Raw genomic sequence first — 23,982 nt, 5'->3', positions numbered from 1 at the left:
ATAAAAGCAAACATATAAAGCATTTCCAAGCATGTAAAACCCACAATCTTTTTTTTTTCTTAATTGCATTGCTTCAAGTAGCTAATGTGATGTAAAACATATTGCATTCTTGATTCTATGAGTTGCCTTCATACCACACCCCTCGAGGAAAGCCCGAACAAGTCTATGTTAGGGTCTGAAATTCTTCTTTCTCACATAAAAAATAATGATTTTATAGCTTTCATTACCTTTTAGGAAGATATTTTATTGCAATGAATGAATGAACAACATTAGCAAATGGTGTGCACCTAGGACCTGGGCGAGGCGCATACCCCAAAATGCACCTCAGGCGTGCCTTTTAAAACTACCCTAATTAAGCCACCAACTCCAATAAAGACTTAATAGAACTAGTATATCGTCATCCTTTTCTCTAAGCACACCACCAATTCTAAATGTGCTTGAGTTAGCCAAACTACAGTCATCAAGGTTTAACTTGATGAGATTCATAGCTGGAGGGGACAAGGAATAACTGTTCTCAACAAGGATGAATCTACACCAATACCCAACTTCTAATGATATCATCGATATAGAAAGCTAGAACACTTCCAAAGTCTTCATTCAATAGGGCTGCAAGTTGGGTTGCTGATGAATAATTTCAACTACAATGGGCTCGGATTAGGGTTCAGGCACACTGAAGTTCAACAAATTCCCAACCTGATCTGACCCAAGATGCACCCCTATCACCCAATGAGCTATCTTTAGAGATGCTTTTTCTATTAGAGCTTCCGTTGTCTAGCTTATCTTTAAAAATTCTGGTTTCCTTTCATCCCATACTGTCCAAACTAAAGCTGATCTTGTATATCTCTACATGATCTCAGCCCTCTTATTTCCTGATGAGAAGAAAGAGGTGGTGAAAATACTTGCCACATCACCTAGAGCATTCCACTAACATTTAAAAATAGAAAAGAATGAACTCATGTATGCAAGACACAAGGACAACAAAAGTAGATTCACAACTTACCCTATAAAGAAAATACATGTGAGATGATAGACACCAAAACAGCCTTTCTCTTTTATAAATTCTCATAGGTATTTGTTTTTATGTGAACAACCTTCCAATAAAAAGCCCTCACTTTAGGTGACACCAGCTATCACCCCCCCAGCGGGAAAAAAAACACTACCCTCACAAGGAAAGATCTATGACTCGAGGATGATGAGGATTAAGTATTAAGTTTTTTAAAAAAATGAAGTGCAACAGAATCAACCAGAAGGACAAGAAAATAAAATTCTAGACAAACACTTTTTTTATAGATAATTCTAGACAAACACTCTTTAGTAACTCAATAAGTCAAAGAGTTCTATTCTCCCTTAACCTCATCTAAAACCCAAGTTCCAATCCAACCCCGGCTTAGAAGAAATGGTGCAGTAGGAAATTAATTTGTCCTTGTGTAAGAAAAGGGAGTAGAAAGATTGAAATTGCAGCTTTAAAGGTTCCAATTTAGGGGATTGGTGTAATTCTTCTTTGTTTTCCTTATATGGCTGATGAAATTTGACTACGCTATAGCTAGAGTCAAGTTTTGAAGAAAGAAAAAGTAAAACAGGTCCATCAAACTTGGCTTTGACTGTTATGCAAATGGTCCCAAATAGCAAGAATTGTCAGAACTCCAGCATCTCAAAGCATTTGTTGTTATTGATTAAAAAAAAAAAAGAAAAGAAACATCTCAAAGCATTTGACTGCACCTATAGATAGCATGTAGAAAAGATCAATGGACTTGTTTTAAAGGGCGCGCCTAGGCGCACATGTGAGGCGCATTTTGGGGTATGTGCCTCGCCCAAGTCCTAGGCGCATGCACCTCAGCCCAGGCGTGCGCCTTTTTAAAATTTTATGCTTTTTGCTTTTTTTTGAGTCTAATGGTTGGGTTGGCGGCTCCACCCCCAATCACATTCAAAGCCGCTTCACTCCGACTTCGCTCCGGTTCCCTCGCCCACCGAAGCTCCAAGAGCCCACCATTTGCTAATGTTGTTCATTCTTTCATTATAACAAAATATCTTCTTAGAAGGCAACGAAAGTTATAAAATCATTATTTTTTATGTGAGAAATAAGAATTCCAAACCCTAACATAGACTTGTTCGGGCTTGCCTCGAGGGGCATGGTACAAAGGCGACTCATAGAATCAAGAATGCAATATGTTTTACATCACATTAACCACTTGAAGCAATGCAATTAAGGAAAAGAAGAAATTGTGGGTTTTACATACTTGAAAATGCTTTATATGTGTGCTTTTATTTTAGATAATAGGTTTTTAAGAACATTTATTTTAAAAATTAAGTTTATATATTTTTATTAATATTATGTTTGATATTTTTTTATTGTTTTGCAATTTTTTTAAAATGCTTAGTATCATAAGATTTAAATTGCTTAAAAAAGTGTGTGGCTCGCCTTGCACTTTTAAAACACTGAATGGACCATAGTATCATAAGATTTACTTGAAGTTACTAATATTAGCAGAACTTCTAGGTACAAAATGAAAACAGAAATCAAGAAGGAGAAGAGAGAAGAAGAGAAAAGGAGGAAAGAAAGGAGAAGAGAGAACAAAGGAAAAGCAAGAGAGTGATGGGCTAAAATCACTTACTGCCGCCCAAGGCAGTATTATTTATATGTTCAATATAACATTAGGTAAAAAGACAAGAATGCCCTGCTACCTACAATAGTACAAGTAAGCAAGTATAAATGCAAGAAATAAGAAATAAACTGAACTTATGGGACCACATAAACAAGGAACATCATGTATGGTCCACTCTCTCACTAAACTCCCCCTCAAGTTGGGAATAGATTCCCAACTTGATAAGTCAAATTCCAATTTGACTCTGGTGACTGCTTTGGTGAAGAGATCAACAAGCTGCATATCAGAGGCGACATAAGGCAAACAAACATCTTGAGAAGCAACTTTCTCGCGGATGAAATGATGGTCAACCTCAATATGTTTAGTTATGTCATGTTGGATGGGATTACGAGCAATATTGATGGCAACTAGATTATCACAATACAACCTCAACGATTTCTCATACTCAAATCCCAAGTTCCTCGAGAAGAGGTCTCATCCATAACACTTCAACCACAAGGCCATGGACCTGTATTCTACCTCAACACTTAAACAGGCAACAACATTTTGCTTCTTATTACGCCATGACACAATGTTACCTCCAACAAAAGCACAATATCTTGAAGTCGATCTTCTATCACCAACACATCCGGCCCAATCAGCATCAGTATACACTTCAATTTTCATATGACCAATATTTTTAAAAAGTATTCCCCAACCTAGACATTTCTTCAAGTAAGCAAGGATTTTTTCCACAGCCAATAGATGAGTGGTTCTAGGAGAATGCATGTATTGCCTGACCACACTAATAGCATAAGAGATGTCAAGGCGAGTGAGACATAGATAAAGGAGCTTTCCAACTAGTCGTTGGTACATTGCTTTGTCTTCAAGAGTCTCACCCCCTTCAGCACTTATCTTATGATTCAGCTTAATGGGTGTCTGCGAGTTTAACCCCTAGTTTCCTAGTATCCTCAAGAAGATCAAGGACATATTTCCTCTGGGAAATAAAGATGCCATGTCTAGAGCGGGCCACTTCAATTCCCAAGAAATAAAATAGATCACCAAGGTCTTTCACTTCAAATTCCTCATGAAGGAATTGTTTAAGAAAATCAATCTCATCAGGAACACAACTAGTCACAACAATGTCATCAACATACACTACGAGAAGGGTGAGAGAAGCACCATTTCTCTTAATGAAGAGAGTATGACCGGAGTGGGCCACCTTTCAAGAGCCGATCTAAATTTGTCAAACCAAGCTCTTGGAGATTGCTTTAAACCATATAAAGCCTTTTGCAATTTGCAAACTTTCTTTCCTATAGCAGCATCATAAAAACCAAGAGGTAGTTCCATATACACCTCTTCCTGCAAGTCTCCATTAAGGAAAGCATTCTTGACATCAAGTTGAAACAAAGGCCAGGAGAAATTTGTTGCAAGGGATCGTAGAGCTCTAATGGTATTCATCTGAGTATACCTCTCAATCGAGCCATCTGCATTATGCTTCACAGTGAACAACCATCTGCACCCAACTGGTTTTTTTCCTTCTAGCTTGTCAATTAGCTCCCAAGTCTTATTTTTAATGAGAGCACACATCTCTTCTTCCATTGCATTCTTCCACTCAGGTACTGCAAGAGCTTCTTGTATAGACCTAGGAATACGTATAGCAGAGATAGATTCCAAGAAGGACCTATAGGATGGTGAAAGATGATCATGGGTGATAAACTGAGATATGCAATGAGCAGTAGATGAAGTGCACCGACGCTTTCCCTTCCAGACAGCAATGGGAAAGTCAAGATCATCTGGAAGGGGTAGAGGATCAGAAGATGAGGGTAACGCATCAACGGGCAAGGAGGGAGAAGTACCTGAATTTGGAACTGCAAAGGAGAGAGGAACTGGCCTGGACTAGTTACGAGCACCGAAATCATCCTGCCTCCACCTCCTATGGTAAACTCTCAACTCCCCACACCTCTAATAAGTACCCTCATTACACAACTCTCCTTCAAGAATTGGGGTAGGTAGAGGAACTCCGGGACGGGGACGATCCTTCTCATTATTATCCCCTTGAAAGGAAACACCTAGGTAATAGGGGTCATCCTCAGAAAAGGTAACATCTATGGATATAAACCGAGAACCAAAAATAGGATCATAGCATCAATATCCCTTTTGATTTTGTGCATAGCCAAGGAATACACATTTAGCATCTTTAGGATCAAACTTAGAACGATGGGGTCCTAGAATTGGAACAAAACAAGTGCACCCAAAAAACTTTAAGAGGGATGGTGTACAAATCTTTCTCAGGATACAACAATGAAAAATGAGTTTTCATATCCAAAACATAGGAAGGGATTCGATTGATGACGTACACAGCTGTATTAATAGCATCCCCTCAAAAACGAATTGGAACATGAGAATTCAGCATAATAATTCTTGCAACTTCCAAGATATGATCTCATGGCCAGTCCCAATCACCTTCCTTGTCACCAGATCTTGGAAAATACAATGGTCAAGTAAAAAGGTTATTGAGCAATTTTGGCTTTTTGTAAGGCTACTGACTGAAAGTAGATTAGTGCTAAGCTTAGGTACATGCAAAGTTGAGGATAAAGTAATGGCATCAAAGATTCTAATGTTTCCCTCAGTGTTTAAAAGCACAAGGGCCAATTTGTGCCTGAGGCACTCGCCTTTTTAATAAAGGCGCAAAATTACAAAAAAAAAATTAAAAAAACATGATGTTAATAAAAATATAAACTTAAATTTTAAAATAAATGATTAAAAAAACCTATTATCTATAATTAAAATGCATACATAACATGTAAAGTGTATTCAAATGAAAATTTAAAAATAAAAGCAAACATATAAAGCATTTTCAAGCATGTAAAACCCACAATCTCATTTTTTTCCTTAATTGCATTGCTTCATGTAGTTAATGTGGTATAAAACATATTGTGTTCTTGATTCAGTGAGTCGCCTTTGTAGCACGCCCCTCAAAACAAGCCCGAACAAGCCCTAGCATAGGCTTGTTCGGGCTTGCCTCGAGGGGTGCGGTCATGGGTCTAGGAGTAGAGCCCCCGGCCCAACCGTTAGACTCAAAAAAGAGCAAAAAGGACAAAATTTTAAAAAGGCGCACTCTTGGGTTGAGGCGCAAGGCACATCAGGCGCACGCCTAGGTGCACCAGGCGCGTGCCTTTAGAAAGAGGTGCGCCTTGGACCTAGGTGAGGCGCATGCCCCAAAATGCGCCTCGCCTGTGCACCTATCACTGGTTTCCCTTGCCAGAAATGGGAACAAGGGAACCATCAGCTATGGATACTTTATCCCTACTTAAAGACAAGCTGTAAGAAGTAAATAATGAAGACAAACTTGTCATATGATGCACCCGAGTCTATAATCCAAGTAGGGTTAGTGTTACCTGGAGTAGTGGCATGAAAAGCAGTGTCTCTTGTACCTGAGTGGGCAAGTGCTGATGTGGAGGAAGGAGGTGCAGTAGTAGTAGAGACATATTGAGATGATCCTGCAAGCCCAACTTCATTCTCCAACCGAGTCAATGCTGCCCTGAATGCAGCAATGGCATCTAGAGAAGTGGATCAAGGCCCCTAAAGGGAAAAACCATCTGATGTAACAGCAACATTTGCATTCCCTTTCTTATTCCTAAGCCTTTCCGGCGCAAGATTCGGGTGAAGCTTCCAACAAGTGTCTTTTGTGTGCCTAGGTTTCTTGCAATACTCACAAAACACACCCTTATTTCTTTCATTCTTCATCTCTTTCTCCCTCTCACCACTATACTTGTGTCTTGCAGCTGCTAATGCCACATCCATCTGAGAATTTTGAAGCATAACCTTCCTCCTACTCTCTTCACTATGTACTAGAGAGTGGGCTTGAGACAAGGTAACATTTTCCCTAGTGAAAAGATGTTGTCTAACAGTGTCAAAATCAGAATTCAGACCCGCAAGTAATTTAAAAACTCTATTCCTTTCAACCAACTTGTTATATATTGCTGCATCTTTATTACTCTCCACTCAATTGTTTCAAGGTGATCTATCTCATGCCATAGGGACTTCGGAGTGGAGTAATAAATTGATACAGGTTTCTCCCCCTGCTTCGGATTGTTAACTTACATTTTCAACTCAAAAGCCCTAGCCACATCAAGTGGCTGGGAGTAAGTTTCTTTCATATTGTCCCAAATATCCTTGGCAGTCTTTGCCCAAAGATAATTTCTGCTAATATGAGGCTGCATCGAATTGCACAGCCATGTCATCACAAGATAATTTTCTAGAACCCATTTGGAATGGGAAGAGTCATCCTTGGCTGGTTCCTTAGTATCTCCAATCACATAACTTAACTTTCCCCTTCCTCCAATTGCCATCATGGCAGATTGAGACCACTCCAAATAATTAGAACCATCAAATCTGATTGTGGTAACCTGGAAAGGGTTGTTATCAGTCATACTAACAGCCCTTTCAGCACCCTCTCCAGTAGGTTTCTGTTCACCCCCAAAGAACTCCATGCTGAAACCAACACAAAAAAGAACAATACCACACTCAGCTCCCCTTTTGAAAAAAAAAAAAAAACAGATAGAATAGAAGAACAACTATTCGGTCCAGGAAAAACTTTAGAAAAAATGGGCACACTGCTCAGAGATATCAAAAACCCTAATCAGTCCGTACACTGCTCAGAGGTATCAGAAAAGAATATCCTTCAGTAATAGTCCTTTGGAGGGTTAAGGAGAAAGAAAACTACCCAGAAATTTCTGAGTGGCACCTTCAAACTGAGATTTAAACCCTAAATCTCACCTCAAAAACTTTTCTCTAATTCTTCCTGACTGCTAGGCAAACTCCAAGAATAGAAACGTCCTGGGCAAGGCTTCGAACTCCACCAATCTCCAAGAATCAGGCCACGAACAGAACTAGAACTCCAGCCATATTAAACTCTCATGTAGACGGCTGGGAAGAGCCTACATGAGATTCATGAGCAGACCTAAACCTGCTCTGATACCAACTTTAAGTTACTGCTGTTAGCAGAACTTCTGGGTACAAAATGAAAATAGAAATCAAGAAGAAGAAGAGAGAAGAGAAGAAGAGAAAAGGAGGAAAGAAAGGAGAAGAAAGAGCAAAGGAAAAGCAAGAGAGTGATGGGCTAAAACCACTTACTGCCGCCCAAGGCAGTATTATTTATATGTTCAATAGTACAAGTAAGCAAGTATAAATGCAAGAAATAAGAAATAAACTGAACTTATGGGACCACATAAACAAGGAACATCATGTCTGGTCCACTGTATCACTACAGATTTATTCATTTGAGGTCATCAAGCATGTTATTATCAAAAGAATCCATGATTTGTTGGCCAATGGCTAGCACCAATGTTGCAATGTACGGCTGCAATTTGGGTGTGGTTTGGGTTGAGCATTTGCTAAAATTTAAATAGACCTGGACTAACCGACCAAGGGCCCAGGCCTGGGCCTGATGCTGTATAAATTCTTCAAGTTGGGTATTTGGTTGCACCCCTAGTTAATGAATGGACTCTCCTAAGTAGATGAGTTGTTTGTGTCAGACATGCATTGAATTTTGACACTCTATGAGTTCTTGATCAACACTTCAACATGACATTTTCTTTTATATAGTTTGCTTATTTGGCATAAATGAATAGCTAATATATCTATAGTATTACAAAGCACATACTTGCCTTGGTTTTGGTGCAGGTCATAAAAGTTAAATTTAAAACACAATATCAACTTATATATTTACCATTGCACACATGCATAGCACGTGCCCATACACTAGTGTAAATGAATAGCATTTTTTATAGAAACCATTGTTAAGTAACAACAAATAAAGTTCTGGACCATCTCTATAGCTATAAAATTTAGAATCCTAAAAAATATTGAGTATTTAATAGTTTATACTTTTCTATAGATGTAACTCTATCACATATCCTTTCATCATTTTCTTTTATATTGCATGATGTAACATTATTTGCATATTAATAAAAGACATCTTTTGATTACTGATCAAAAAAGGGTAAGGAATGGTCAAGATTTTAATAAGTGCAATATTATAGAGCAAAATTGAGGTATGGTCAAATTTTCTGTAATGCATTTATTTATTTTTTTCCTGAAGGTTTTCAAAACCAAAACTCATACAGCTTCTTTCTGAACTTGGAATTCATTCTCAGAGATAACCAGTAGATTCTTTTTTTTTTCATAAAGTTACCGTGCCTGTGCATTCAGCTATGCCCACTATGTTATTTGTTAAACTTCTATAGGATGGCTTTCCACTCTCATAATGATAAATTTCTTTACATATCAAAGAATAATAAGCAATCAATAATTAATCCATTATCAATCACAATAATAATGGTTTACAGAAAAAAAAATAAGGGGAGAAACATGATAACAGATAAAAATGGCATTTACTCGGAAAACCCGAAAAGAAAATGAAGAAAGAGTGTATAAGATAAAGCAAATCCTACAGCATTAAAAGATTGAGGGTAGAAGAGAAAGTAAATATTATTATTAGGTTCATGATGAACATTCTTTGATGCAAGAACTAAGAAGTGCCCATTTACTTTCCCCTGGGGAACAAAATCACTACCTTAAAGCCTGCAGAAAAAAAAAAAAAATATATATATATATATATATGGTGTTTGAGAATTATCTCAAAACTTTGTCCATACTGGATTGCTTAACCAAATGGTCCTTGGACAACAACTCCCAAACCATATAGCTTGCACCCAATATGATATAATTGAAAGCATGAACTGCCTGGTCAACCTGGATAGTCAAATAATGAACCGGATGTAATACTAGCTTGAGTCTTTCATCCAAATGTTCAGGTCAACTGAAGTTGGATTTTCTAATCCATGTGCCTTGTTCTCTGATAAGGCTGAACTAGCCTTCTGCAACCATCCAGGTAAAACCATTATCAGGGTTTAAATCATTGTCTTCATCCAAACTATATCTGCTAAACTTGAGGCTTTAACCAGCATGGAACCTACAAATTAAAATCCCCAGCCTTATTCCTTCCTGACTCGTGGCACCTGTACTAGAGAGCTTAGTGGTTAATCCCACCTTAAAAGTTAGAACAGGCATCTTAATGCGATTCTAACCATTGGCTACTGTTATTCCACACAAATGTTTATTTGAATTCAAAGGCTGCAGGCCAGGTACCCAATTTGAAGAATTCGCACTGACAAATCTACATTTTTTTTGATGAATGATGATGGAATTATATTAAAACAGAAACTGATTCATGATTACAGTCTCATACAAGATCCCTTGGAAAGGCGCGAGCTGCAGCCTCTCCTGACATAACCAGCCCACCACCACCTTTGAGTCCCCCTCAATAATTAGTTGCTGTACCCCCATTTGGTTTGCAAACTGCATCCCTTGTACAGCAGGCCAGCAGCTAGCATTTCTGCCCTAACAGAGTCACCAAGTCCCGTAGGACCCAAGTACAACAGAACAACCTCTCCAAGCTCGTTCCTCAGCCCCCCCCCCATTCCAGATGGCCCTGGATTGCCCAAACTGCTGCCATCAAAGTTCAGCTTCAGTGAGCCTTCAACCAGAGGACACCACCTTGGGACTACCCTGTTCTTAATGGAAGAGCACCACACTATTGCCAACCAGTTTCTCCAAATCATTAAAGGAGAACTGATGGAACAGGTCCAAAGTCTTCAACCATTGTATTGCCCTAGCATTTCTGCCCTGACAAATCTACAATGTTAGAATCACATTAAACAACAAATCCCAGAGGTTGCAGAGACAGAGATTGAGGAAAGGAAAGTCAAACCCATTTGTCCCCCTAAATCTTTGTGGGCCATATAGTGACTGTCATGATGGGACAGTAATCAGATTTTCACGCATGCAAGTAAACTTAATTCCAAGGGCCAGAAAATAATCTCAAGCAAGCCCAAGCCAAATAAATTGTTAAATTGACCCAAGAGCCCACAACATTGAGTCCATTCCAGTATGCCCAAGGGGTTGGTTACCAACTCATGTGGACTATGTGTGATATGCAAAAGACAAAACTCTAATCAAGTTTTCTCAAGATTCTTTTAGTCAAAATCTTTTCAGGATCCAAATGGATGCTCAAGATGAATATTTAGAAGATTTAGACGATTCATCTTCTAGCAAGTGTAACTGCCTGGTGTAATGGTAAAATCCTAGTCAAAATCTGACAGCTAATTAGTGCATACAAAAATGCCAAAGATCAGGAGTACCCTACGAGCCTAATATGGTGCAAATGCACTCCTCAAAAGTTGCTTTTTTCATCTGGTCTGCCTATTTTAATAAGATCTTGTCTAAGGATAATCTCTTGAATAGAGGTGTGGGAATTGATTCTTCAGAATGTGTACTCAGCAACAGGGCAGATGAATCTGTTGATCACCTGTTATTACATTGTAAGTTCTATTGTAGCATCTGGGTGAAAAGTGTACAGTTTGTTTGCCTTCAAGGGTTGTTGCCCAGTGTCGTGGAGAGCTTCTTGAAAGGGTGGCACCTACAAGGTCTACATTGTAAATTCTATTGTAGCATCTGGGTGAAAAGTGTACAGTTTGTTTGCCTTCAAGGGTTGTTGCCCAGTGTCGTGGAGAGCTTCTTGAAAGGGTGGCATCTACAAGGTCTAAGCAACATCTGGGTGAAAAGTGTACAGTTTGTTTGCCTTCAAGGATTGTTGCCCAGTGTCGTGGAGAGCTTCTTGAAAGGGTGGCATCTACAAGGTCTAAGGAAAAGAGGAATGGCTATTTGGAAAATGATTCCCGGAGTGGTATGGTGGACTTTATGGCAGGAGAGGAACACTAGAATCTTTCAGAACAAAGGCAGCCAAGTGGAGGATGTATGGCAAAAAAAATTGTGGGCAAACTGTTTTCTTGGTCATCAGCTCAGTTTAACTTAAACGGTTCAGATTACAGTTCCCTTTTTGATTATGTAAGTCCTTTTGTAATTGCTGATGGGATAGTGGCTTAATTTTTGTATAATTGTACTGTTCTCCCTGTTATAGCCTCTAGTTCTACAGGGAATTTTCTTTCTCTTAATGAATTCTTACTTTACCTCTTCTCAAAAAAAAATTGCCAAAGTTGAGATCTGTATCCAATCCAAGCCCCCAAACCTAGATAGCTGAGACCAAGATCGGGTAACGAACTTTAATCTCAAAAGAGATATGTTAAATCCTGTATATAAACCTATTTAAACACCTTTTTCTTTTAGGACCTATGTTTAATTTACAGTAGATATGTCATTCAAAGAATAATTTACTAAATTTGGATTACTATTCTAAGCTTTCCTTTATTTTATTGGTGTTTATTTATTTATCGCTAAATTACCACCCTCTCTTAGTTTCTCACTTATCTTTCCGCACCCTCCACTATCTATCTACTAATTGTTTCAATTTATAAGTTTTACATAGCAATATCTGCTTCCCTTTTATTTCACCATTAGTTTTGCTCCTTTAGACTGAAGTGATAGCAACAACCTGCTGTAGCAATTTAGGCTTATAACCCCATCATCAACCTAACAAACAGCACTCGTTGCCCCTAAGATATTCATAGAAACCTCATCTTTGATTTCTAGTTAAGTTCTTTTATCCATTTCTCTACTAATCCTGCATAAGTTTAAACTAGGCAAAGATTAAATAAATCTACAAGTTAACTGTTAAGATATATTTCATGGGATGCATTCCATTTGTCATGTTAATGGATGGTTTATGAGAACAGCTACAGCAACGGATACCAAAACAAATATATGAGTGGAAACAAATACCTTGCAAATGTTGTCGAATGAAGACAACCAACAGCAGCAAAGAAAATGGAAGTATCTGCTCTATCCATCTTGCAACCTGTTGGATATCATATCTCTGGTAAGACGAATCTCTGTTATTACCTCCAGCACCATTCCCCGCATCACCATTCGTGCTTCCATTACCAGAATGAACAGCCGAAATAGAAGCGGACGATGTCGAAGAATCCCCTTCTCCAACTCCGCCTTCATTACCAGAATCCCCCTGCTCATCCGCCATAGCTGCTGCTGATCCAGCCACGTGCTCAGTCGGTACAGCGCTATCGCCAGAACCTGCCTCTCTCCCTGCACCAACCGACGAACTTGACAAACCGGTCCCTGCCCTGGCATGTTCTTGCTCTCCGGCACCAATTATCCTAATCGAAACCTCGTCCCCGCTACTGCCTGCAGCTGAATCATCCAATCGGCTTTGAATGTGATCGCGGAGACCAGTTGCGGCACCTCCACTGACCAAACTCTCCGTTTCCAAATGACTCGATCGGCCTCTAAGAATGCCAGAATACTCCAACAATGCCGACAATGGTGCCTGTATAAAATTCGATGCCGAGAACTGCACACCGTACCTTCTCGAACTACCACCGACACCCGTGGAATTCCTATACGTCTCCGAATTCCCGCCAGAACCTTCCATCTTTACAAGGAACAAAGAAAGAGGAGGAAAGAAAAAAGAAACGAGAAACTAGAGACGACCAATTCCCCGCCGAAAAAAAAATGAAAAAAAAAAAAAAAAACCCAAAGGCTTTCTCTGGAAACTAAACCAATTCCCTAAAATTTCACCGGTTCTCGGTGAGTTTCACTTAAAACCGAAAGAGAAACACAACCCCAGAACGTATAGATCCGCGCTTAATCTCCTCCCGAGCACGACCGACGAAAACCTACGCAGAGAATTACAAGCTTTCCACGAAAGCGAATCAAAAACCTTACCTTCACGAGCCGAAACTCGGCCAACACATTTCTGGCAGATAATCGTAACGCAACTGAAGAAAAAACAAAGCGAAGATTGTTCCAATAGAGAGAACAAGAAAATCAGCTGAGACGAAATTGGAAGAGAAATAACCGTGATTTGCCCTAGACGATCAAAGCCGTCGATGTTGATTTAAGAGACGGACTTTTTTCCTTCAAACATTGTAGGGTCTCGAATTGAATATTGGACTTGGAGGTTTCCCCATTTCACCGGCTTCCCCTTTCCCTCCCTCTTTGTTCCTCCGCTACTACGATAGAGAAAAAATGAAAAGGCTTCGTTTTCTACGGTGTCTGTCTCTGACCCTTTCTTTTGTTTCTCCTTCTCGCTCGTTGTGAAGAAAATTGAGACAGAAAGGAACGCACAAGTCGTGAATTAATGGAGGTAGTGATGTGATGTTTTAAGGATCAAGAATGCCATTCGTTGCATTATTCTAAACCGTTGGATTCAAATCATAGATCACTACCAATTGATCGGATTCGACATTCAAGAAGACTCCCAAGTCTCCAACAATGATTTTTGGTCATGGTTGCATGATCCTATTCCTATTTGTGAAATCTTGAACATCTATCATGATTTCACGACCGTGATTAAAAATTCCGACGATGTACATTCGTACACGCATGTTCCGGTATAAAGTATGAACCCTATAGTCAAACATTCAAGTCATTGGTTTTGGGTCCACACGTCGTTTATCGGTAGCCGGTTGGGTCCAACATTCTTTGATCGGTTCATCACCAAAGCCAACTAGCCAACCCATCAGATTTCCTTCGCACGTCTACGAAAATGACTGAGGATCTGCTACCCACAAACGCTAACCACACTTCACAAAGCTCATGAATCGTGCATCGGGAATATCTTAATGATGAGACTATACGGCTGCACAATCTCTTAGATATGTGTGGGCACCGTTGTTATGGGTAGTACATCCAAGCCAATAGGAAAAAACTATACTGTCCGAAGACATGATACCTTTAAGGGCTTTGACATTAAAATTTCTTCTGAATTTTGATAAATACAATCTAATTGATTACCACTTTTATAATAACGATAACGATTGATTGGTTACATGTTTTTCTGATACATGTCTTTCCCGTATTATAGTTGAACCTCTGTAAAAATAACTAATGTTTTTGCTTCGTTACATACCACCCAAGTGTAAATTATCTTGTCAGTTGTATTCCATGTATAGGAAATACCGGTGTCTTCGGTCTTCACTCATAATTGGTTATATAACCCTTTCAATGTGGTAAGGAGAAGACAAGTGATGTTGTAGTAGAGACTTATTAGGATTAAACCTTGCTACCTGGGTCAGGAGCCATGGTTTTAAAAATTGGACTAGAAAATTTGGGAACCGGTCAGGTAAGCGGTTTCATTTCACCCTAAAATCGCTTTTTAGCTAAAAAAAAATGTCGATTTAGTCAGTAATTAGCTGATTCAGGTGGTCAAATTATTGGTTCAGACAATGGCTTTGAGCTGTTTTTTTTTCTTTAATTTTTTTTAAGTAAGAACAAACTATACGTTCAAACCAAACAATTGGACTGTTTGACCCGAATACCAGTCCCCATAATGGTTTCTTTCTGGACTGATTTTAAAAACGTTGAAAGGGGTTTAGGTTTATGTGACTTGCTATTCTTTTGTTTCGATTTACCATCCAAGAGACAGTACAATCATACATTAAGAACATCTCTCATAATTGTATGTTATAATTTTGATGGAGAGGTATTTTTGATGTGCGGTTGTAATGTCTTGCAAGAATCAGCTCGCAATTCCTAACTTGCCATTGTATAGCTCCAATGAAGTCAAAAAATAAAAAATTATATAGTGTATTATATCAGCCAATGGCATCCAAGAGTAGGGGTGTTTACGGTTCGGTTAACCGAATCAAGGGCTTTTTTTGTGGCCGAACTGGTACTACTGGTTTTTCAAAAACTGGTAACTGAAATTAATCAGTTGACCGGTTCGATTTGTTAGTTTTTTTTTTATTTTTACAATATATTATATAAATATATAATAACAAATTATAATTATATATAAAATATTATATTTTAAATAATAAATAATATATCATATATTATAAATATATAATGCATATTTATTAATTTATAATATATATAAAATATTAAATATATATAATATATATAGAAATATATGTATACCGGTTAGTCCGATTAATCGCCGGTTTTCTATATTGGTTAATCAAAACCAAAACTAAACTAACCGGTTTTTTGGTTTGATTTTAGTTGTTTTTTTTTTTTTTTTTGATAAATTCGACTTTTCGATTTTTTTCTCACCCCTATCCAAGAGTAACCGCAGGCCAAAAAGCCAAAAATCTAATTAGATTTTTTTTCTTACAAAACGTGTGCATCACACGGCCTAGCTGGTAAAAAATCTAATTAAATAGTTTGGTTTGAGGAGGACAAGCTACGCTGTCCACTATAAAGCGCAGGAGCCATAATTGGCTGCTAAGTATTAACTAAACCATTGACCACGAACTGAACAGTCAGATCCCATCTAAAGACAGAATGGATTGACCCTATCATATCGTCCAAAGTAGTTGATGACTTATGCCTGAAAGAGAAAAACGCATTTGCTTACACCAAATGTTACTGAAATTTCTTTAGTTTAATAACAAGAATAAATGTCAGGTAGAGATAGAAAATATTAAAACCCTAACAATAACTAAATAATCTTAACTTAGTCAGAGCTTAAATATTTCAATTGTATTAGTTATGATGAGCCTAAGAGAATCATACTATAATGAATTAAAAACAAAGTAACAAATGGAAATTCTTATCTTAAATAAAAAAAAGCCCACCATTGTTGTATGATAGATAGAAATAAAACCCTCTTTCCATGAGCAATATTGTTGCAAGGAGCCCTTGTGGGTAAGAGCCTAAAACTGACTGACTCACTTCACTTCAGGTAGAGGCCTTCTGTTAGAGCAAGAAGAAACAAGGAAAGCACCAAACGGGATTATTACGGTTGAAAACACTCAATGAGTTAGGTTAATTATTAGTCGAATGAATAGTTTTTTTTTTTTTTTTTTGAAAAAGTTGAATGAAGAGATTCATTATTTCTTGGTGGGGTAAAAACACTTGGGGATTGAGACGTGTGATCATAGCAAACAAATTCCTTAAGTCTTAGTGGCTTCCGGTCATAAACGCGTTATTGATGGGGGATATGTGAATGAGCTCTGAAGTATGAAATCAGTCTTAGAGTTTTCCAAAATAAAATTCTTAAACGCGTTGGTTTCAGGAAATAGGTTAGAGAAAGTAAAAATTATACTGCATTCCATCTCAAAATTCTAAATTTCATTTGCAGATTTATAATAATTCAAAATTTTAAATACCACACTTATAATATCAATACCTTTGGATCAATTCTAGTCTGACACCTATTCCAACTGTAGAATTAAAGTTTATTAGGTGGACTGAACAATAAAAACCCTTAGAGAAATCGTCAAGAGATTTATCATAATTCTATGGCTTGGAGGTCTCCACAGCAACCTCGATCCTTTGTTTCAGACACAGACCAAAAAGATTCCCTCCTTCCTCTTCAATTAATGAATAAGGATGTTGAACATTTTAGAAACATTAATTGCGAGGGATATTGATATCTATGGACGTGGGACCAATGGCATCTGTATGGCTTGAGGCCCTCATAACTTTCCATGTGGCAGATATCAGTAAATGCCCATTAATCCGTGTAGGATATCAACAAGTCGGGTTTGAAATGGATTTTGGTCGATCCGAACCTAACCCGGCTATTTGGAATAGGATTATCGATCCAACCTGCCCTACCCTTTGAAAATTATTCCCAGCCCACCTCAGGCAATAATTACAATCTATATTTATATTATTTATAAAAGAATAAATGTCTCTTTTTTTCGCAATTTTCATTTGATGTTTTTTATTCTTTTCCTTCAAGCATGCAATGGATATATACTCGAAATTGTCCATTTATGATTATTCAAAAACTGTCCATAAATTATAAATGATTTTGTCTTAGAGATATTGTCACGTGAAAATGTAGGTACATATATATTTAATGTCATTATGGTGGTATTTAGTATTACCATTGTTTTGTTTCTGTTTTCTAAGAATAAATTAAGCATTCATTTAAGAGAAAGTGCCATATACAATACGAGCATGGATAAAAGGTGGTTCAAGTGAGCCACGAAAGCTATTGCAAAGTCTTTGAGTGTATGTAAAATGGCACATAGGAAAGGAGGGTAAATTACGGTTTCAGAAATTCATGGTCTGGTTCGGTATGGTTTAGAGAAGATCTCGGAATAAATCAGTAAATTATGGTTTAAGAAATTCTGAAATCAAATTAAACTATTTTGGCATGGAAACCAAATCAGACCAAACCATTTTATTATGGTTTGGTGCGGTTTCTAATACAGTTTTGGGAACTTTGGGTCATTATTTGATTCTATTGGGCTTAGCCCAATTAGAATGCCCAAATAGCATCCCTAAAAATTAAAACTTAAAAATTTTATTTTATTATTTTATTATAAAATAAAAGAGTTTGTTATATATTTATAATTTTATACATTTAGTTTAGATATATTATATTATATATAATATTTATACATCATTTATTTATATAATTATATGGTATATTCATATATATAATTTTGGTTTAAGGCTTACAATTTATGGTTTGGTTCACTTATAAAATCCAAGAAACCAAACAATAATCGCAAACCACAATTTAGCAAAATATGAAATCAAACCAAACCATTTTTAGGTGTTATAGACCGAACCAAACCACAAAATTGATTTAGTTTGGTTTGGTTTTGTAGTTTGAACCGAGCAATGAACACCTCAAAGTAAAAGGCCGTTGCAATCTACAATGATACTAGCTATAGCGGGTTGACCCACCAAGGCAACAACAACTTTATGATAGCTAGACAATTTCCTTCAGCAATGATTCTTAGAAGGCTTAGGTCCTTTACAAATTGAAGAGCACCCAAAGTGGCCAAAGTCTCTACTTCCTCGACAGAATATAGCGGATCATGGTTTTAAAAAATGACCTAGAAACGAAACCGTTTTGGTCATAGGTTTTTGAGTCAATGGTCCAATCATCTGATTCGAATGGATGGCCCATTCTAACAAAAAAAATTAAACAAGTAAAAAAATAATTAAAAATAAAAATGGCCAAAAACCGTTGATGGGCCGATAGGTCGATGGTTCGACTACCCAGGTTAATGGGTTGTTAACTTTTTTCGATGATTTTTTGCCAAGGACAAAATTTGGGGTCAAATGGAACCAATTGCCTGGATGGTTCCTAGGCCGAACAGTTCGACCATCCGAGTCAACCACGGTTCAAAAACCTTGTAGCGGATAGTTGATAGCTTGATTCATGAAGAATGCTAGGGGTGAGCAAACGGTTTATTCGGTTAAAAATCTAACTGGGTCAACCATGGTTCAAAAACCTTGTAGAAGATAGTTGATAGCTTGACTCATGAAGAATGCTAGGGGTGAGCAAACGGTTTATTCGGTCAAAAATCAAACCGAATAAACCAAAATTTTTAAAACATAAATTTTAAATAAAAAACCAAACCAAAACCGAAATTTTTGGTTTGTTTTCGGTTATTTTGGTTAAAACCGAATTTTAACACTATATATATTTTAATATATATTATAGTGTATATTTAAATATATAATATATATTATACAATGTATATAATAAATTATATATTATAATATATAATATAATACAATATAATATATTTATACATATTATGTATGTATTATATGTTAGTATATATGTTATAGATAATAACATTCGATTAATTCAATTTTTTTGATTAATCAAATTTCTAAACCTGAAAACCAAAACCTCCGTATCATAGATTTTCCTTTAGGCTCAGTTTGGAAAGAGTATAAATATAAATTTAAAGAGCACAAAACCTTGTATTTTGTATTATTCTGTATGTGTTTGTGTTGTACATATTTGTATTTATATTTGCATTTGTACTTTTTAAAAATTGAGCTTTACATGTATATTTTTCATAAGAGGACAATGCAAAGTAATTTATTAAGAAATAAAGTGGATATATTGTCCCTCTCCTTTTCCATTCATGTGTATATTTATTTTTAAATCAAATTATTAAAAATATAACAAATCAAAATTAAGACTCTCATGGGTTTTTATTGTCTTTCATAAAATTCATATTACTCTGTGATAAGGGCATTCTTAAATCTCCCCCCCCCCCAGAAAAAAAAATTAAATCCTTTGTTTACTCTTAAATATCTTTTAATTTGGCCAATTGGTTAAGGACCAACCTAAATATGAGCCTTACCTTGAAATTGAATTAATGTCAAAAAACCCAAATTTGTCAACCCATACATGGGGTGAACCAATCTTCTTCTTATATAAAAATATAAAGAAATCATTTCTCATTTCCTAGGATTATCAAGTTGTTCTTTCTGTTTTTATTAATTTAATTTAATGTAGATTTGCTTCATGGATTGTTCGGGTTCAATGATAAAATGAAGTAAAAAATAATTTAACATGAGAATGTGGTTATCTTTGTCAGTTAATTTTTGAAATTGTTTTTTCTTTTTTAACTTGGTTATTGACCTCATTCTAAGCAAAATTTTTGGCTTTATAGGGCTACAAAATGGGGGGGTAACCCATCCCTTCCAACCCATGTCTTTGGTACAACTAGCTAGATAACATATTAACCAAGCCACCATGAGTTGGTTCTACTTCTCATGCAAGCAGTTGATTTGCGTGATTCTCATGTAAGCTATATAAAAAAGTAAAGCTTTAAGCTCAACAACTAAAAAAGGAAATATAATTATTTTTTCTACTATTCTATATGTAAAAAACTTTGGTGAATCACTATTACTTCATTTTTCACAACATCATGTGCATTGCATAGGCCACTGCTAATATCATAGGATAGTCCTGGATGAGCAAAGAAAACAACCAACCCAAGATATTAGGACTAGAGTACAATGCTATACTTGTATCAACTTGCCACCTCACGATCTGCAAAATTTTCTAAACGGTAACTAAAACTCAGGGAGACATCTTGAGATCTTGATAAGAGATCTACTATGTCATGGACAATGTTGCCCATAGGATATAGACAAATCTTTGGAATGCTCCTTGAGGAAATGGCCAATAGCTTGAAAGGCATCAATCTCAAGTTAGACATTTAGGCTCAATTTGGAAAGAGTAAAAATGCAAATATGTAGAGTGCAAAACCTTATGTTTTGTATTATTTTGTATATATTTGCACTATACATATTTGTATTTGTACTCTTTCCAAACTGAGCCTTAGGCAGCGTTTGGAAATGATGCAAATGGAGTGTAAATCCCGGTTCAGGGTAAATTTGCACTCAGGTTCACTTTTGCCTATGTTTGGCGAAACTACATTTATGCATTGACAAAATACATACCAATGCATATTTACATTGATGATAAGATGTAAAAGTACATCAATAAAAAAGAAGTAAATTTGCATTCAAGTAGGCTTTTGGTAAAAAAAAAAAAAGCATATGCTTTATTGAAATTCATATTTGCATCCATTACAGCTAAAAGTTTGTTTGGTAAGAAAGTAAAATTGTTGGTGCAAAACTAACCCAACTTTATAATTTATATAAACTATTTTACACTCTACATATTTGCATTCACACTTATTTGCATCGTTTCCAAACACAACCTTAGGAATTGTAGACAAAAGACATTCCATGAAAGTCAACTTGATACCAAAACACTGCATAGTCATCGCTAAGGAAGATAGGACTTGGTGACCAAAAGCCTTGAAAAGCTCCTTATTTGAATTCCATATAACAAAATCTATAAAGGCCTTCTTTGTAATAGAATCAAACAAAGCATTGTAGTTGCATTTTACTTAGCCAAGGGGGACCAAGCTAGAGCTAGAGAGGGAATTAGATCAAAGTGTCTGGAGAAAGCTCTTAAGCAACCAAATAGTCATTAATTAGAGTCAAACGCTACAATGGACAACGTTCTTCGAAGAAGAATCTTTGGCATTAAACTTCCATTTATTCTTCACCTTCTATATTTCCCAACAAAGAATCAAATGAAGAGCAAGCCACCTAGGCCATATTTGGTTCACTGCTCTAGGCCTCATTCTTTTAATTCTTGTTCATTCTAGATAAGAATGAGCAAGAATGAATAACAATAGAGTGTTTGGCTACAAAATTCTTGCCATAGGTCACATTCTTTTTAGAATGAAAAATCAACTCCATAACACAAAAATTGAGTAGCCTGCATATGAAAAATAATCATGCTCCATCTTACTCATTTCATTCTTTGAGGAAACTCTACCTAAAAATTGTTGTCATAGATGCTTACTTTTGCGAAAGCACTTTTACAAAAGTACCTTTACGAAAGTACTTTTACGAAAACACTTATGAAAGCAGTTTTTACGAAAGCACTTTTATAAAAGTACTTTTACATGAAAGTACTTTTATAAAAGTAAATTTGTGAAAAGTACTTTTACAAAAGTAAATTATTTTTACGAAAGCACTTTTATAAAATTATTTTTATGAAAGAAATTTAACAAAACACTTTTACAAAATCACTTTTATGAAAGTACTTTTATAAAAACACTTTTGCGGAAGTACTTTTATGAAAGCACTTTTATAAAAGTACTTTTATAAAATCACTTTTACAAATGCACTGTTACGAAAGCACCTTTATGAAAGTACTTTTATAAAACATCTATGTCAACTGGTAAACATTGACCGTTGGAGACCTAGGTTGGCAATCTATGAATATTGATACAATTTTTTTTAAGAATAAAAGATAAACAATATAGGACACTTGTCAGTGTGAAAATGATTAATTCTTAGAAAAAAAATATTTGGTACATAGCAGTATTTTCTCATTCTGCCTATTTTTACTCATTCTTTCCATTTTAGAATTTCATCTTGTACAAAAATAAAAAAGAATGAGAATTGAAATAAACATGGCCTTACTTGATCATCATTGTTCCACTAAGGTGCGCATTATTCCACAAAGAGATCCGTTGGTTAAAGGATTGAGCTTGCTTTTCAGGTTTGGATATGCATCAAGGGAACAAATTGCTATAAAAATGTGCTTGAAAAAGAGAAAATCATCTGCAACAATAGCCTAATTGTAACTATTTATTATAGTTTCAAACACTACTAAGGGCAACATAAAACTCTTGAAGTGGAAACACCACTTGTTAGAATAAATGCAAGGTGTTTCCTCCAACACTCCATGGTGCCTATGTGAAAGTTTAATCGGAAACGTAACATTACGATCATAGAGACCCCATATGTCAAAATATTAGATCAATATGGATTTACCACTCAATAGAACTCATTATTTTATCCAAATAGATAGAAAAATAAATAAATAAAAGAGACCGACCCATAGGCAATCCTAATTAAGGATAAATAAATTCTACCCGATCTTATCATCTTTGTCATTGTCTAAATATTTGCTTTGAAAACATAAAGTTTCAAAAATATTTAAAATTAATTTTGTGAAGGTGGAAGCAATTAAATGGTAGATTTTCATAATGTGAGATTGATAGTTATTGGCCTTGGACTTGTAAGTAAGGTGGTTAGGCTATATATGAGGGTTTCTTTAAAGGACAAAAGAAGACTAGATGTAGGGGGTAGGCTAAAGGCTAGGGCAAATGTGAGTGATAAGATGAGATCCTTTCGTTGTGAGATGGACCCCTATTTATAGGAAGGGATCTTGAGGTCCCAAAAGGAAGGAGCCAAAAGCATTTGATTCCCGTTAGAAAATGGAATATCTGATTCACTGTTCGTTGTTAGGGAGCATTGCTCGGGTTTTGCCATATGTTTTATGAGATTTCTTAAGGACGAACTTTCCTTTCGTCCAAGGATTCTTATAATCCGCGTGTGCTAATTCATTTCGTAACCCATTTAACCAACATGATGCGAGTGGCATCATCATTTAATAGGTGCGCTTTTACTAGTCCCATGGGGTGTCCTTTTGCACACGTAAATTAAATATGCATGTGTAACTAATATTCATTCTTAGTTTACAGTGATTTTACATTTCACGGCTTTGCGATGACTTTGAACTCATTGAAGCTCCATGCGTGTCTAAAACCCATCATGAACCTGTGTGTGTTTAACGTTCATCGCAAGTTTGTGCGTGTCTAAAACTCATTGCAGGTTTACATTAGGCAAAGTTTATCGCCACCTGTTTTCAAGTACGAGTTTGTTGCAGTTATGCGATGAATTTACAACTAATCACAGACATCCGATGAGTTATGAACTCATTGTAAGCATTTGTGTGATATTAATTTGATATCCTTTGTACTCTGATGGTCTAAGCGATCATTATGTACTTACAGGACCAATTAAGAATGTTTGTCCCTACTAGGGTTGAACTAGGTACCTTGTACTCTGGAGGTAATGACACTTAGGGCCTCAACTTTCGGTTATGTTTGGTTTGAAGGAAAATGCAAGGAAAGGAAGAAAAAGGTAAGAAAACTTATACAAAATTTGTAAAGGTTCTTTTACCGTTTCTTTCCTTTCCTTACTTTTTCCTTGAAACCAAACATAGCCTTCAAGTATGACAACCAAGTATCCTCAACTTTCAAAAATCGACACAAGCCTAGCATTAACATTTTGTTTATTAATTATATGCATGTCATGTGCATCTTGA

The 23,982-nt window shown here is 36.3% G+C and overlaps 1 protein-coding gene across 1 annotated transcript in view; it reads right to left on the bottom strand.

Annotated features, from left to right (window-relative positions):
- Positions 1-13,693, bottom strand: part of LOC148853224 (RING/U-box superfamily protein) — a 53,221-nt gene extending 39,528 nt beyond the window's left edge. The window contains exon 1 of the mRNA XM_088944939.1: positions 12,327-13,693. Within this exon, the coding sequence (XP_088801065.1) occupies positions 12,327-12,993 (667 nt within the window). The 5' untranslated portion in view covers positions 12,994-13,693. The remainder of the gene's footprint in view (positions 1-12,326) is intronic.
- Positions 13,694-23,982: the final 10,289 nt, after the last annotated feature.

Source organism: Nelumbo lutea, chromosome 5 (assembly GCF_056320005.1).
Source record: "Nelumbo lutea isolate HS-2025 chromosome 5, American lotus-T2T, whole genome shotgun sequence".
In the NCBI taxonomy this organism is placed as follows: domain Eukaryota; kingdom Viridiplantae; phylum Streptophyta; class Magnoliopsida; order Proteales; family Nelumbonaceae; genus Nelumbo; species Nelumbo lutea.
Note: the sequence above shows the minus strand (reverse complement) of the source record. Positions and strands in the feature narration are given on the sequence as shown.